The sequence below is a fragment of the Mesitornis unicolor genome, unplaced genomic scaffold (genome assembly GCF_000695765.1).
Source record: "Mesitornis unicolor isolate BGI_N332 unplaced genomic scaffold, ASM69576v1 scaffold10708, whole genome shotgun sequence".
In the NCBI taxonomy this organism is placed as follows: domain Eukaryota; kingdom Metazoa; phylum Chordata; class Aves; order Mesitornithiformes; family Mesitornithidae; genus Mesitornis; species Mesitornis unicolor.
Genome location: NW_010202550.1, coordinates 59,601 through 74,131, shown reverse-complemented (window position 1 = coordinate 74,131; position 14,531 = coordinate 59,601). Strand labels below are relative to the sequence as shown.

Here is a 14,531-nt window from a genome sequence, read left to right as displayed (position 1 = left end):
GCAGGGCTGAAAGGCAAGGTCAACGCAAGAACAAATGGTTCAGAGAAAAATGTTCATAACCGTTATCCAGCCAACAACACATTTAGTGTGTTCCTTGACTCGTGTCCACCCTGCGTGGAAACCCTTTGCATGAACAGCCCGGTTAAACAGGAGAGAGAGCTGCAGGGCTGGGTGATAGCTCAAATATGTTCTGGAACTGAAGTTTCAGAGAGAACCTCTAACCCAAACCAGCAGAAAGATGGATGAAAATATAGGAGCATTTTGTAATGAAATCTTAGGTATTATGCTGCAGGCTTTCAATTCACTTAATTACCGAGCTGAATACTTGCCAATATCTCTAAGTTTCCTTCCTCTCTTCCTTTTAGAGTCTTGCTGTGATAAAGGTACCCAGCAAGCCCACCCAACAGTCACTCGGTGTGGAACAAAATTTACTTTTAGAAACATTTTCTCCCTGGCATCCCAATATACAACGTAGGGAACTACAAGAGACCAAAAGACATGCTTACTTACATGGGGCTGCACATCCAGCAAACAAACTTTGTTCTTAGCTAGAACAGACCGAACAGAATCTAAACTTGTACCATAGTAGTTGTTCTTATACTCGCCATACTCGATAAACCTGTGGCAGAAGATGAAAACAACTGGAATAATTTCCATTTTCTCCAGAAAAATCCTTATTAGTTTGGCTTTATAAGATCTAATTCAGGAGCACAAATATTTTACTTTACATGAGAGTTTTACCATGTTTTATAAAGGAAATGCTGTCAAGTACTTCAGCATGTCAATTTTAAGAAATCTTCTACTTTACCACTTTCAAATCAGTAACACCTGCTTGTGTTACAGTTAAAGAGAAAAAAGTACTGTAGTCCAACAGCCCACTAATGTTTTCCATCACCTCTTTTTCTGAACTAATGCAACGCAATAAAACAGTGGATAAGCTAAACAATAGAAACTACTGAAATTTCATTGCACACTACAGAATATCCAAATTCTCTGTCTCAGAAGAGGAGGTGGAGCGACAATGGTGCTAATGGAACCAAGGCGGCTGGTTATGTGCTATAAAAGTACAAGCACTGTTTGCCAAAAATGCAAAGCACAGTTTGAAGTTTCAATAAAACCCACAGCTTTGTGTCTAATACACTTTTGCCCTCTGAAACACTGGGGCAGAATTTCAAGCCATGATATTTTACAGGCTGCTGGAGAGCACGATGCTACCATTGTCTTTGTTTTAGTCTAATTTTTGGTGGGTTTACAGGCAAGGGCTTCACTGTAGATCTCTAAATTCGAGAGCAGAGGAAGTTCCTTGCCTGAAAGAGAGCAGAACTATGCAAACATTGACTCAGGCACGTTTGCAGCACTTCCCGGGCCCCCCCTCCTAGAGCAGCAATGCTTTATTGCTATGACAGATGATGCCCTGTTAAATGAGTGCTCCTCCATCCTGAAGACCTACAATTTCAGAGGTTTCTTCATGAGCTGAAGTACTGGAAATAATTGGAAGATTAGAAACAGTGGTGTTTGCACATGCTGCTGGTTTTTTTCTCTGTGTTTTTGCCAGCTGTTTTGAACTGCTTATATATCAAAACGTAATTTTAACACATTTTCAAATCACTGCAACTTATACCCACTCTGACTTATTATCTAAAATTAAAACCAGGATCATTTCATAATAAAGCCAGTTTTAACTGCAGTTCTAGTTAAAATCTCTTCAACATACTTGTTATTCTGTACGTCTGTCTCAAACAAGTGCTTGGAAATGAAAATGTATTCGACACCATCACTTTCTTGGCTTCTCCTTGGTCGGGTAGTGTCTGCAGTTCCATTAAATGAAAAAAAGAAAAGATGCACAAAACAATATAATGCAAACCAGTTCAGGAAACACTGAAAAGCACCCAACTCTTGCGCAATACTAAGCGTAGCGGTTCCCTCACTTCTGATGGACATCAGGCTGCTCTGGATCTGGTAGGCAGCACACAAGCATGTGACAGGATTGAGTTTTAAAAGTGTGCAGGAAAAGGAAGAAAAAAAACTACTGGACAAGTATCAGATTATCATTTTTTTTAACTAGTGGAAAAATCCAATAAAATGAGGACAGCTGAATAGTAAAAGGAGCAGCAGTGGATAACAATTACCCCAGCCTCACCACTTGTTAAACTTGTTAGCATAGGAGACCAGAAAGGGAAACAAAGTTCACCAACCTGATTTATAAAATGCTATGTTCATTAACAACACTTGGAGCTATAGTATGTGAAGCATGATAACAAAAAAATAGGGTGTGAGTTTTATGCTTTAATGCTTTTCTTTTTCTGGTCATCAAAAATTAATTTCTTCTTCTTTCAGTAGCTTTTTGCACTTCTTTCCTTCAAGTAATAGGTACAGAGGTTTTGCTGATAAATGCAACTTACTCGTGGGGTTACCACTTATGGAAAATGAACTAATTCAAAAGTCCCATTTAATACAAGTTGTACGTTACAGCATCATGCATCCTCCATCACATAAGAACATACACAACCTCCTTGCTGAAACACAGTGCTGGATGTCATTTGGCATCAAACTCCTTGTAGGTTGTCACAAAGAGGAACATTTCCAAGACAAGAACCGCCATTCTCCCTCCAAGTCCTGACTTACTGAATTTCAGGGAGAGGGATTTCTTTACATGTTTGTTTTAAATTATAACCACAAATTTGGAAGAGAAAAGAGAGAAGGCAGCTTGATGAATACTGGCAATTTCTAGAGAAATATTTCTGGGCAAATGATTGCATATGTTTCAGTGTGTTAAATATTTGGGAACATCTGGCTTATTTTGTTGTTGTTTTCAATACCCAGCTGAAGCAAATATGTGCAAATGAAATGGCTTGCCAAAACCAAATGTATTCATTTTTCTACCTAGCTAATTCAGTCATATATATACTTTATAGGATACCTGCACATGCAAAAATACCCCTGTGGCAGTATCTCCAAGATTCAGCATGTTGGACCCATATTTTTGAACCATCTCTATAGGAGGCACAAGTACAAGTAGAAAGCAAACCAAGGAATGAAACTCTAACTAAAACTGTCAAGTCCTCCACATTAAAAAAACACCAATAAGGTTTTGTAGAAGTTAAAACAGAACAACTTTATTCAATGTTATACGAAGTAACACTATTTAGTTGGATTGGGGGGGGAAGGAAAAAATCCCCAAATCTCCTTTTCTGAAGCTGAGCAAAGGGATTTAACTCATTTATTCACAGGATTAAACTGTTTATCATCAGTCTTCATTTTTCAGGTTAATAGAGAAAGGCCATTTTGCTGAAAGCAAGCATTGGTAACAGCATACGTTTCACTGCTTTACAGCAAACCCAGGGTGTTCTCCAGCTGAGTTTCATTTACTAAACCTCGCTGACATCAATCATGTTAAACTTGTACTAAAAGTCTACTGCAGTGCCTCTGAGCCAAAACATGCTATCAGTTTAATCAGTGATATTTAAAATACAACTGCAGCAGCACTTTCAAAAATTAGAAAAGTAATTTGGATGCCAAGCATGCATTTAGGGACCCGAATTTGAAAGTTCCTTAAGGTAAGGGGATAATAAAGGATAATAATGCAAGAAGAGCATTAGGAGAACAGAAGCGTGTTTGCACTTACGTGGCACTGTTACCCCGTAATGCTGTGTGTCACTGATCAGCAATTTCCGTTTGAGTTCATTCAGTCCAACCCCCACAGGACCTGAAAGAAAAAAATTGTGCCATTTCCCAACAGCTCATTCTCTTTTGTCTCCAGGTGTAAGCACTCTCCGAGGTAAGACAACGTAGCATGTAGCTGTAATATATACTGCCTTCTAATCAGTCATTTGGAAATGCCCATGCTGAATACACAGCGCTGACAAATTTCAGGGGATGAGTTGGCAGTTGCTCTGCGCTGATTTTGCTACTGAGGAAAAATCAGTGAAAAAGCTGACAGCAGATCTAACTTTTGTTTTTACAGAAGCTACCCTCAGCAAGCACCTATCTCCAACCTCAGCACTGCCACAGACCCCTGCAACCCTAACCTATGGCTTTCCAGCACAACTGGTTTGGCTATTCATTCTGCCAGAACATCCCCAACTCACAGACCAGAGGACCCCAGCTGGCATGCACACAGTCTCCCAGAAAGCCTCTGTGCTCCATGGGTCACTGTGGCCTTTTCCTTACTTCCTCCAGCTCCTGCATCCCTTGTCTGCACTGGACACTCCTATGGGGCGTTGCTCCCACTCTCTCCCCATGCCCTGGGAGCACCGTACTCCTTCCAGCCACAGCTGCAGGCAGGAATAGCGCCCGGCCTTGGGTTGGCCATAGCTGTCACCATCCACCTTTTGACTGGGCCAGGGTGACATCGCATGAGGAGAGGGAGGGCAGCGTTCCCCAGGTCACAACCCGTTCGGGATGTTTGGGTTTCTTTGTTGCTGATTTTCTTTTAAACTATGCTCATCTCCTGCCTGCTGTAAACTGGTCCAAAGCAAATGTTTCCTTGTTCATGCAGCTGCCAAAGAGAGACCACTCTTGGAAGGAGGATGGCAGGAAGAAACAAAGACTACACAGAATTCTTTGGACCCATCTCCTCCCCTCCATATGAGTACTGCTGCCCTAGAAGCTGCTGAGCAGACGTTCCTCTTGCTTTCTAGGTTGTCCCTAACTCTCAGCCATTTATCAGTAGTGCTTTAGGTCCCAGTGAGGGCACTTTGTCCTGTGAGGCCTCAAAGGCTCCATGGGCAATGGCTGCCTGCCCCAGGAGGCTTCACACAGGGCTTCAGCCTGCCCAGCCCCTCTGGTGGTGGGGCCATGGCATCATGGGTGTGTGGAGGGAGCTCAGCTCCGCGTGCTTGGGCATTTCGGATGGTGCAGCAGCTTCGTTTTGGCAGTGCCAGGTCAGCAGCAGGATGCAGAGGAGAGTGAGTCATTGGAACCATATCCCAAATAATACAGGATAATACATGTGGTTTTAAGGAAAATTCCCGCTCTTCTAGTAAAAGTCATACATTTATGTATGGACTGTAAATGTCTCTGCAAAACAGAGAAATTTTAGACATCGGAAATACAAAAACCTAAGAAATACTTAATGAAATAGTGCTATATTGGTTAATTACCAGTGAGAGTCTGGTATCAAAAAGATGGATGCTTCAACACCTTCAAGTGCCTAATTGTAAAAATCACCGTCCACCCTGTCTGAAGTTGGAAACACGTAATGATGAAAAGCAAATGCTTGCTACTTTGCTACCATCCCCAGACTATGGTCTCTCTGTAAAATCTTAGGCTTTCTGTCTTTATAATTTTTATATGTTTACATAAGTTAAACATACAACTACATTTCAAGTTCTGTCTCTGACCTGCCTGTAAATTAATCTATCAGTATATATAAATGTTTATTTAATATGGTGTACAGCAGCCTCTACTGGTGCATGTCTGCAGAGGAAAGCAATGTGTCATGTAGATAATGGTATAACTTCTGTTCTTATAAAAAAAAATCCTTTTAAAATAGTATAGCTATTTATGGCAAATATGGATTTTTATAGGAAAAGTACTTAAAATTCGCAAAGTGGAATGAAACAAGTGGAGTTCACGTAAAAAAAATTGTATTCCTTTCAAGCAAAATATTTTCCCCATCAAAACTACACAAATATTATTTCCTCTGTCTACATGCTGTCAAATCAACAGTATGTTTTTAGCTGTATTTATATATATAAAGGAACCAGGCTTCACTTCCTGCAACAGATGCTTTGGAAACTTCTATCAAATCTGTTTCCAGACCACAACCTCACTATTACTCTGTCTCTCCTTCCAGATTACTATTTAAAATAATCTTTAAATTTAACTTCTGGAAGGTGCAGATCCTTCTTTTTCAGTGCTGTCTTTGCAGAGTTCTCATAACTGTAGCATATGGATGCCAAAGGCTGATTCCTAATTAGCAACGCCATCCATAATGCTGATTTATACACTATGTCTCCCGAGTGTAATGTTCACTTCTATTCTAACATTCTTTTCATTTTGATGCAACAGAGAAACATGCTGTTTTCTAATAATTATTAATCCGAACTTGATTTGAACTCCTGAAGAGAATAAGGCATTAGGATTGAAAAGGACAATCCAGATTCTTCTAGTAAAATGCCAGGAATGTATGGATCCATGACTGTAGCACAGTTTTGTTTTACTACAAATCACCCCAGGCAGCAATATTTAGAGTTATGCTTACAGATTTAGAGATGTTTTGTTCATTTTTTTTAAAGGAACATTTATGTTGCTTGCTGTTGCATGTGGAATCATGTAAGCTATGAACTGGTCAAATCCCGCACAAATGAGTTGTAGTGCCTCCCTCACTTTATTGAGGGACAATTGCAGAATTAAACCCCCAATCCTCAAAACTTGCATTCAACTTTGTATCATTCAGACATGTCTGAAGAAAACTGAAAAAATCCTTTGATGAAAGTTCAGGTCTCAGGAGGGTTAACCCAACCAGCCACTCTTCACCCATAGATACATACTGACTTCCTAGACGTCTACTTGAACAAACAAAACAAAACAAAACTGGTCTTTCAGAAAAGATTTTGGGAGTTAGGTGACAACATCCCTGATGGGATCATAAAGACCCTGTAGAAAATGTGCCTTGACAGGGGCTTTGTGCTCAGTTATTCCTTCCCTGGTACTACTAATCACCACACTGTAATGACTGCACATGCACGTCCAACTGTAGCTCAACGAGGTTTGTGGTAAGAAACAGAACCTTGATTTTTGTGTTACAGTAAATTAAAACTAGCAGTGGGAGTGTATTTTTAGCTGTTCACTGGCACAGGCAAAGTGATTTTATACTGCTGTTCTCATGGGCAAGGCTAGCTAATATGTTGCATCCCATGTATTCATCCCTGAGCCATGCTGACATACCCATGCCTTCACCAGGAAGGTTTAATGAAGATAGCAATTCTAGGTCTCTCTTGACATCGTCCAGACGGCTTACTAGAAGTAGTATCGCCATGCTAGGCCATTTTCCTGCACTACTGCTGTGGATCTATTAAATCTCTGCAAGCCATTACTGAACACGTTAAGGGTAAGTCAGGAGATGCAGAAAGCTAGGAGCCACTTCCATTTCATCCTCTCCTGCTCTGAGAAAGACTTGGCCTCTACATAGCTCCTTCATGATAAAACCAGAGGTGACAGAATGGTTTTTTTAAAAAAATTTTTTCCAGTCCCAGATTCCTTTTCTTCACAATGGTGACCAGAAGGACACCATCGTGGGGAGTACTGGCAGCCTAGTTCAGAGACAGAGAGCCTTTTCTGAGTGCGTCACACACCAGTAATAACTGCTTCTTTGTGGTTACAAACCACTGGTCCTTGCCTCTACCGCTGCCTGCTTAGGACAGATGCGTCACCACGGGTGACTGCAGCATCTGAAAGGCTCTGCATGCCTCTGGTGATAACGCTGCGTGCACATAACTGCGTGCATTCTGGGGAAAACGCTCATGGTTTGTTACTGCTCACTTTGCTTTATCCTGGCACTGCCCCTTCAAAAATCTCTGACTTAGCTGATACTACGCTGTACAAACCTATAGTACACAGCACAACCATTCTGACTCTTAGGAGATAAAATTTGTGCTAGTCTAGCCCTCACAGTTACTGAAGCAGAAGCCTTTGTGAGCAGGACTAATGTAAATGAAAATTCTGGTGTCTAAATACTACATTTCATATTAAACTATTCTGCCTTTGCCTGATAGGGCTGCAAGGCATCATGCTGAGGATGCAGGTTGTATTTCTGAAGGAAGACTTTGAGGATTGGTGGCCTGGGAACAGTAAGTTACCAGAAAAAGACTGGTGACATGATATTGGATAATTTTATTTTTTAGCAGACTCATCAGATTCATAACAACTAAAAGCACAGCAGAAGCATCTGTATCATTACTGCTTCAGATGATCTGTTATTTTAGCACCAAGGACATGCAAGATTTTATTCATGAACCTACATTTGCAGACAAGGTAAAATCTTGACAAACCAATACATCTACGTGAACTTCAGACTGTATCACACTATGGGGTGCTAAAAATTACTGTGTGTGCAATTCGCATCCTGTAAATTAGACTAGACCAATTTAAAATGAAGCCAAAAGGAATTTCCATTTCAATGTTGTCAAACTCCCTCCTCCTAAAAACAGGAAAAACAAAACCTAATGAAACCTTCTAACAGTAAATAATATATTTAGGCCTAGCAAAACACAATGGACATTTAATGCCCTCACCAATTACAGTCACAAATTAATTATCTGTCCCTTTGTTTCCTGGTAATAATATTCAAATTATGTTTGTCAAATTATATTGAATGCTGCTACTGGCACACAAAAAGCTTCTTTAAATGTGTTCTCTTCTACTATACCTGCATTGCTTAGCTCTGCGAGTTTTTCCACATTTTGCCCAAGACACTTTTATGGTATTGGCCAGACTTAGCTTCTCTTAATATCCAGAGGAAAACATTAGAATTACTGAAGTCTGCAATAAATTTCTGAACTGCTTTTGTTACTGGAAAAGCACACTTTCTTCATTTGATTTATTATAATAAAAATCAGATGAAATCTCTAGGTATTCCTTAGATCAGACATATGCAATTTGTTATAAAAAGTCTACTTATCACACTTTTGCACTGCACTCTGTTGATGTAAGTGTAAAATCAACTCAACCACGTTATTACTTGTTGTATATAGCCCACAATCTCACAGTGATCACACTAGTAGGTGGCTGAATTTTAGTGCTGGAGAGTGACAAAACTGTTTATTAAAAACTAAATTTAATGTTCCCTTGAATATGAGCGATATAAAAACAGAGCTACACAACAGTTCATAACAGTCCCTGAAAGAGGGTCATATTTCTCTGCTCTGCTGCTTTCAGGATGGAGAAAATTTTACTAATGAAGCATCAATCTATGTGCTACTGCAAAAGACACAGTGAGCAATGAGACGTTACTCATTAGTCATTGGTACTCCAGTGGTTACCTCTGAAAAATTTAAGATCATGTACTTTCTCTTATTTTAGAAGACCGAAGCAATGCATTTTGGTTAGACAATAAATGCCGTGGGACACCCATGGCAGTGAGAGCTTTATAGAAGAACAGAAAGCTGACTAAGGGTGACATCTTGAGACCTCTGCAGCAATGTTCACATCCATTCTTGGCCTACAGAAATCCACCTCTCATCTACCTTTCTCCCTACTTGTTCATTTACTCATTCTAACACAACAGATGGCTTTATTGCTTTCCACTCATATATTCTGTCTTAGCTAAACACAGGTATTTATTCTGATCTTTTTTCCTTCTTTTTTTCCATATAGATATCTCGATTATCTCTAAGAGCAGAACACTGACCTAATTCTTATGAGTTTTAGTACAGCTTGACTGCCAGGTTCAGACTAGTAATCGCTGTAGCTATATTTTAATGTCATCTCCTTTTGTTATAGCAAAGCTTTAAATGTGATCTCCTAAAGCATCTTTACATGCAAACTGGGAACTCCTGTCTAGATGGGCTGACTACTAGATAAGAGGAAAACTGGATGGATGATCATATTCAAAGGGTAGGAGTTACTGGTCCATACTCTACTGGGTGACTTATTACAACTGGAGTTCCCTAGGGGTCCAGGGTAGACCCTAGGGACACACTGTTTCATATCTCTATTAATAACCTGGAGGAGTACACAGAATGGCCCCTCATCAAGTTTGCAGATGTCAAACTGTGCAATGCAAGTGACTTGCTCAAGGGAACTTGAAATGTTAAAGGCGTGGGCTGGCAGAACTTTGTGAAATTTGAGGACAAATACAAAGCGCTGCATCTGAGACAGACTAAGCTCCACAGCACTGCAGACCAGAGACTGCCTGGCTGGAGAGCAGCCTGCATGAAAAGGACCTGGGACTCCAGGTGGGCAGTGAGCCTAAGGTCACAGTGCACAGTGGCAGCAGTGAAGGCTAACAGATGATTGGGCTGTATCAGTAAAAGCCTAGCCCATAGACAGCAGGAAATGATTCTTCCCCTTTACTCAGCACTTGTTAGACCCTGTGAGGAATGCTCTGTTCATGATGGGCCCTGCACTACATGAAAGATGTTGATAAACCGGAGCAAAGCCAGTGGACAGCCTCCAAGACAGTCAGGAGCTGAAGCACATCACCTGTGAGGAGAGGCTGAGAGAACTGGGCTTGGCTAGTTCAGAGAACAGATGGCTTCACAGAGACCCACCAGCACCCCTTCTGATACCTGTTGAGAAGATGGAGGCCACATCTTTACTGAGGTGTGTGGTGGGAAGACAAGAGAAGATGTGGTGGGAAGACAACCCTCCACAACCCAACATCAACAACCTGCTCTGAATTCAGCGTTATTCCTGATGAGCAGGAGGCTGGACCAGGTGACCTCCTGAGATCCCTTCCTGTCTGAATGATTCTGTGGTAAGCACTGAGGTAATCAGTGCTCCTCTGTTTTGCCAGGTCAAAAATAAAGAAAACAACTTACCAACCAAAATGACAAGCCTGTATTTGTCATTAGGCTGTCGTCTATATTTTGCAACTTCTTCATATGTTGGGATATCTGCTGTATCATATTGATCACTCTTCTTGCACTCATACATAGATTTGTTTGTTTTTTTATCTTTTCTGCTAAGACGAAAGCTTCTTCTAAAACCAGCTGCAATAAGAACAGGATTTTTTCAAAGTAAGAAAATAACTCTTCTCAAAATATTTGAAAACAGACTCTTCCAAACATTTGAGGTGGTGCATGGAGTAAAAAACGATCATATGTTTAATAAGCCAGGTCATTAGAACGGTATTTTCCTGCAGTTTTAAACCATATCAGGTGGCTATTTAAACTGCAAAATTAAGATTACTAATTAAATCATAACAGTTGCAACAACAAGCTGTAAAATATAACTGCAATAAGTTCTCAACATATTTAGATAATTTTGTATCTTATACATTAGTATATATATACACACAAGGAAATTAATGCGATCTGGACTCTCATACCACACTTAATGCATTTCTATTAAATCACCATGGCACACAGACATCAAATACAACATAGGCAGAAACACATCTGGTGGTTGAAAGAGTTAAAGAACAAACTCCTTGAACAATTTTTTTTGTGCTTAGCTCTGTGCTGATAGCATTAAAAAAGTGCACAAAACCTTTCCCAAAGATGTTTAAAAATAAAACCGAACAAGGTTAAATTCTGAAGCACTATGAAACATCTTAGACGATACAGTACCAGTATTAGATATGTTAGCATGAAATTAAAAGTTAATATTCATATTAAATTTGCATTTACAATTGCATCAACAATGTGACATCTACAGTGCCTGTCTAGAAGACTGGAAATTCCACAAGTACTCTCAAAGGATATAATCATAGGCATTTTCAAGCAGAACAGCACAAAAAAACCTCTTCTACACTATATGTTAAAAACTAATTTACTCCTCTGTTAATGGTTATTTTACAGTTTTTCAAACAAATTCTTTACATTGTATTACATTACATTTCAGTGGTATCTCCACGGCACTACTATTTTTCTAGAAGGAAATACAGGAAGGACTGCAAAGAAGGACTGCAAAGCTGATCTCATTATTTGACGGTAATACAGTAAAACACAAACTACACTTTAAATACTGGAAAAATCCCAACACCTTTTTTTATGTCCAGAACAATTCATAGGACAGTAAACACATGTAAACTTCTGCTGACCCCAGATTTTTCAGCAGTATGTTTTCATAAACCTGTAAAAGCACTTATGTTTAGGTGTTTGAGAAGTAATCATATTACAATTTTTTCTTCAAAGGTAGTATCTGGCAAATTCAAGACTCAGTTCTGCAAATATTTAGAACTAGATCTGAAGCAAAATTCTGCAAGGTTTAGTTGCAGGCTTAGCATTTTGCACACACACAGTTCCACTTAGCATAAATCTTTGCAGAACCTGGATCATGGAGGATGTTAGCCAAGTTATTTTTTGATGTGAACCCCTACACCTATGGGAATTTAGAACATGTGTTATACACACAAGAAGGGAAGAAAAATTTCTTTGAGAATACAGTGATGCCAGTCCATTTATGTTCAAAATATGAATAAGTAAAATGAAAATCAGTGAAAAAAGATATAAGAGCCAGCACTGACAGAAAAGGCTGATGATATTTTTAAGAGCTACAGTACTGTCTAGACTGAAAAGGACATGGTCAGGGACAGAAAAAGGACCAAAATATGAGATCTGAAAACATAATGAATTAAACTGAACTATGTTATTTTATTATTTAAAGAACAGTAGCACTGAAGTGACTGCAGTCAGAAAAGCCCAGTTGCGGTGCTGATAGCTATGGGCATGCATTCCCAAGAGAGGGCCTGGGAGATTGTGTCTGCTTTAGGGTGACATGAGGACATTTTCTTGCTACATAACTACACCTCACTGTACAGACAATTATATAAAGAAAGGTTAAAAGTAACATTAACAATACAGACACATGAAGTGGGTTAAAGGTTTCCTAAATCCTAATCTAAAAGGCTCCTGATTAAAAAAATCAGTTACCCTAAAAGCAAGCTGAAAATTGTTCTGCTATTAAATGGTTGATAGAATAAAGAGCTTTGTCACAAAAATCAAAAGTCCACATACCTGGAGAAGGTAAAAAGCAAGAGCAAAGACGAAACGAAAATAAAGCAATAGTCGCCATTTCAGTTTGGTGTTGACTTTACAAATATCAAGAGCTCTGTACCTCTGTGTAGCTGCCTCAGAGCGTTGTCACCAACAGCTTCTTAACCATGGCTTACATGTCCAGCTGCAGAATCTTTAGGAAAAATATCCTTTTTGCAAAATCTTCATATCAATTCAATATTCAATGCTTTTAGGTTTAAGAAGAGCCTTTGTAACTTGTTTCTCTTTTCTCCATTGACTTTATTGAGATCTCATTACCAAATTACAAGGTGGTGGGTTACTTAAGAATCGTCATTCCATCTTCTCTTAAATGTGTAAAAAAACCCAAACCAAACCAGAGGATTTTTTGTGTCAAAAGGAAGAAAAAGAAGAAAATCTTTCAGTGTTGTCTCCAGGCTGGTTTGTCCCTTGTCACTTTTACAGGTGGCCTACAGGGCGTCACAGACTCAGCTCATACGGTTCAACTGCTAACATGGGTTTCCTAGGTTAAAACATTTGATATTTCTGTGACTGAAACTCACTGGTAAAATTAAAATAGTAATATTGTCCTGTATTCTAAGAAGGTTCAGCATGGGACTTCAACTTTACCGAAAAGCTACAATGCTAATTGAAAAGAACAAACAAGCATGGGAGCCAGAGATAATGAAGCAGACTTCCAGTATGGCTGATTTCTCTGCCATGTGCTGGTGAAGACACTGTAAATCCACTGAATACTACAAACCTGGGGTATGCTGATTGCTTTGTCACTTTAAGAATATTGTCAATTTGACAGTTGTTTTAAGTGTGCCTCAAAGCCCATCTGAATAGCCCTACAGAGAAACCCAAGAAAGCTTGTTTTAAGCAGCTTTGAAAACCAAGGAAAATGTACAGTGCAGAGAGAAAGGATGAGGCTGTTTCAAATACAGCCAACATTTTTATGACACTGCTACTGCATTCCTGGAAACATGATTCTCCGTCTCTCACGTCTGCCATTATACATCCCTGCATATGTGGCTTAACTTTACTATGACCTTCAGAAGCTATTTTATAAAGAACCGTTAATATATTTTATGGAACTCTGCATTTATAATTGCATTATATGTTGGGCAGCTATGACTGTGCAAAAAGGTTAAGATGAACTGCAACAACTTTACACTTGCAAGGAATAAAACCATTTATGAACGAGTAAAAAATATGCTGCTAATGTCTGCATATTTAAAAGTTTAGGAAACATGAAAAAAATTTCATCTATTTAAACTAGCAATAGAGCATCATTAAAAAGATAGTGAAAATTGCTACGGAAAAACAAAATCAATACTGACATGCAATAGAAAAATAAGGTTTCTATAAAATGATTAAGCTTAAAAGTAATTTCCTACAAAGAAAAAAGGGAAAAAGAATTGCTTGCCCAGAGTATTTGATAATATAAACTTCAATGAATATGAAAGAAGCTGCAGGCTACACTGTTTGTGGAATACGGATATCAGCGGAGATTAACCTTAGTTGCCAAGTATGCAGACTATAAAGTAAAAGGGGAAAATTCTGTCACTAAAGCAACATAAAATTCTGAACATTCAGAAGCTTGCATCAGCACACTGCTTTCAGCTGCATGACCAGAAGCTCACTGAACATGCAAACCCATAAACTACCGCTGGAATGTAACAGGTTTGGTGAAATAAGAACTGTGCTGGGAAGGAAATATGAAGAACAAATGTTCTCAAACTACAAATGTCTCCAAATCTTGTAACACTTCCCAACCTAAAAAATCAAAAGCAGCTACCAATAATCTTAATTAAGGCCCAACAACAATCCAAGAGAAACTACTAGCATCTCTAAGAAAAAGAATTTAAAAACCCTAGCAGAAAGTGTGATTATTCTTTTAACCACTAA

General features: G+C 39.1%; 1 protein-coding gene across 1 annotated transcript in view; it reads right to left on the bottom strand.

Moving 5' to 3' along the window:
* The window catches only part of MPP7 (membrane protein, palmitoylated 7 (MAGUK p55 subfamily member 7)), a 68,342-nt gene that overhangs the window by 2,641 nt on the left and 51,170 nt on the right, over positions 1-14,531 (bottom strand). Inside the window, exons 10-13 of the mRNA XM_010190433.1 lie at positions 10,485-10,655; positions 3,626-3,706; positions 1,715-1,808; positions 511-619 (exon numbers count right to left, since the gene is read on the bottom strand). Coding sequence (XP_010188735.1) covers positions 511-619; positions 1,715-1,808; positions 3,626-3,706; positions 10,485-10,655 — 455 coding nt within the window. The remainder of the gene's footprint in view (positions 1-510; positions 620-1,714; positions 1,809-3,625; positions 3,707-10,484; positions 10,656-14,531) is intronic.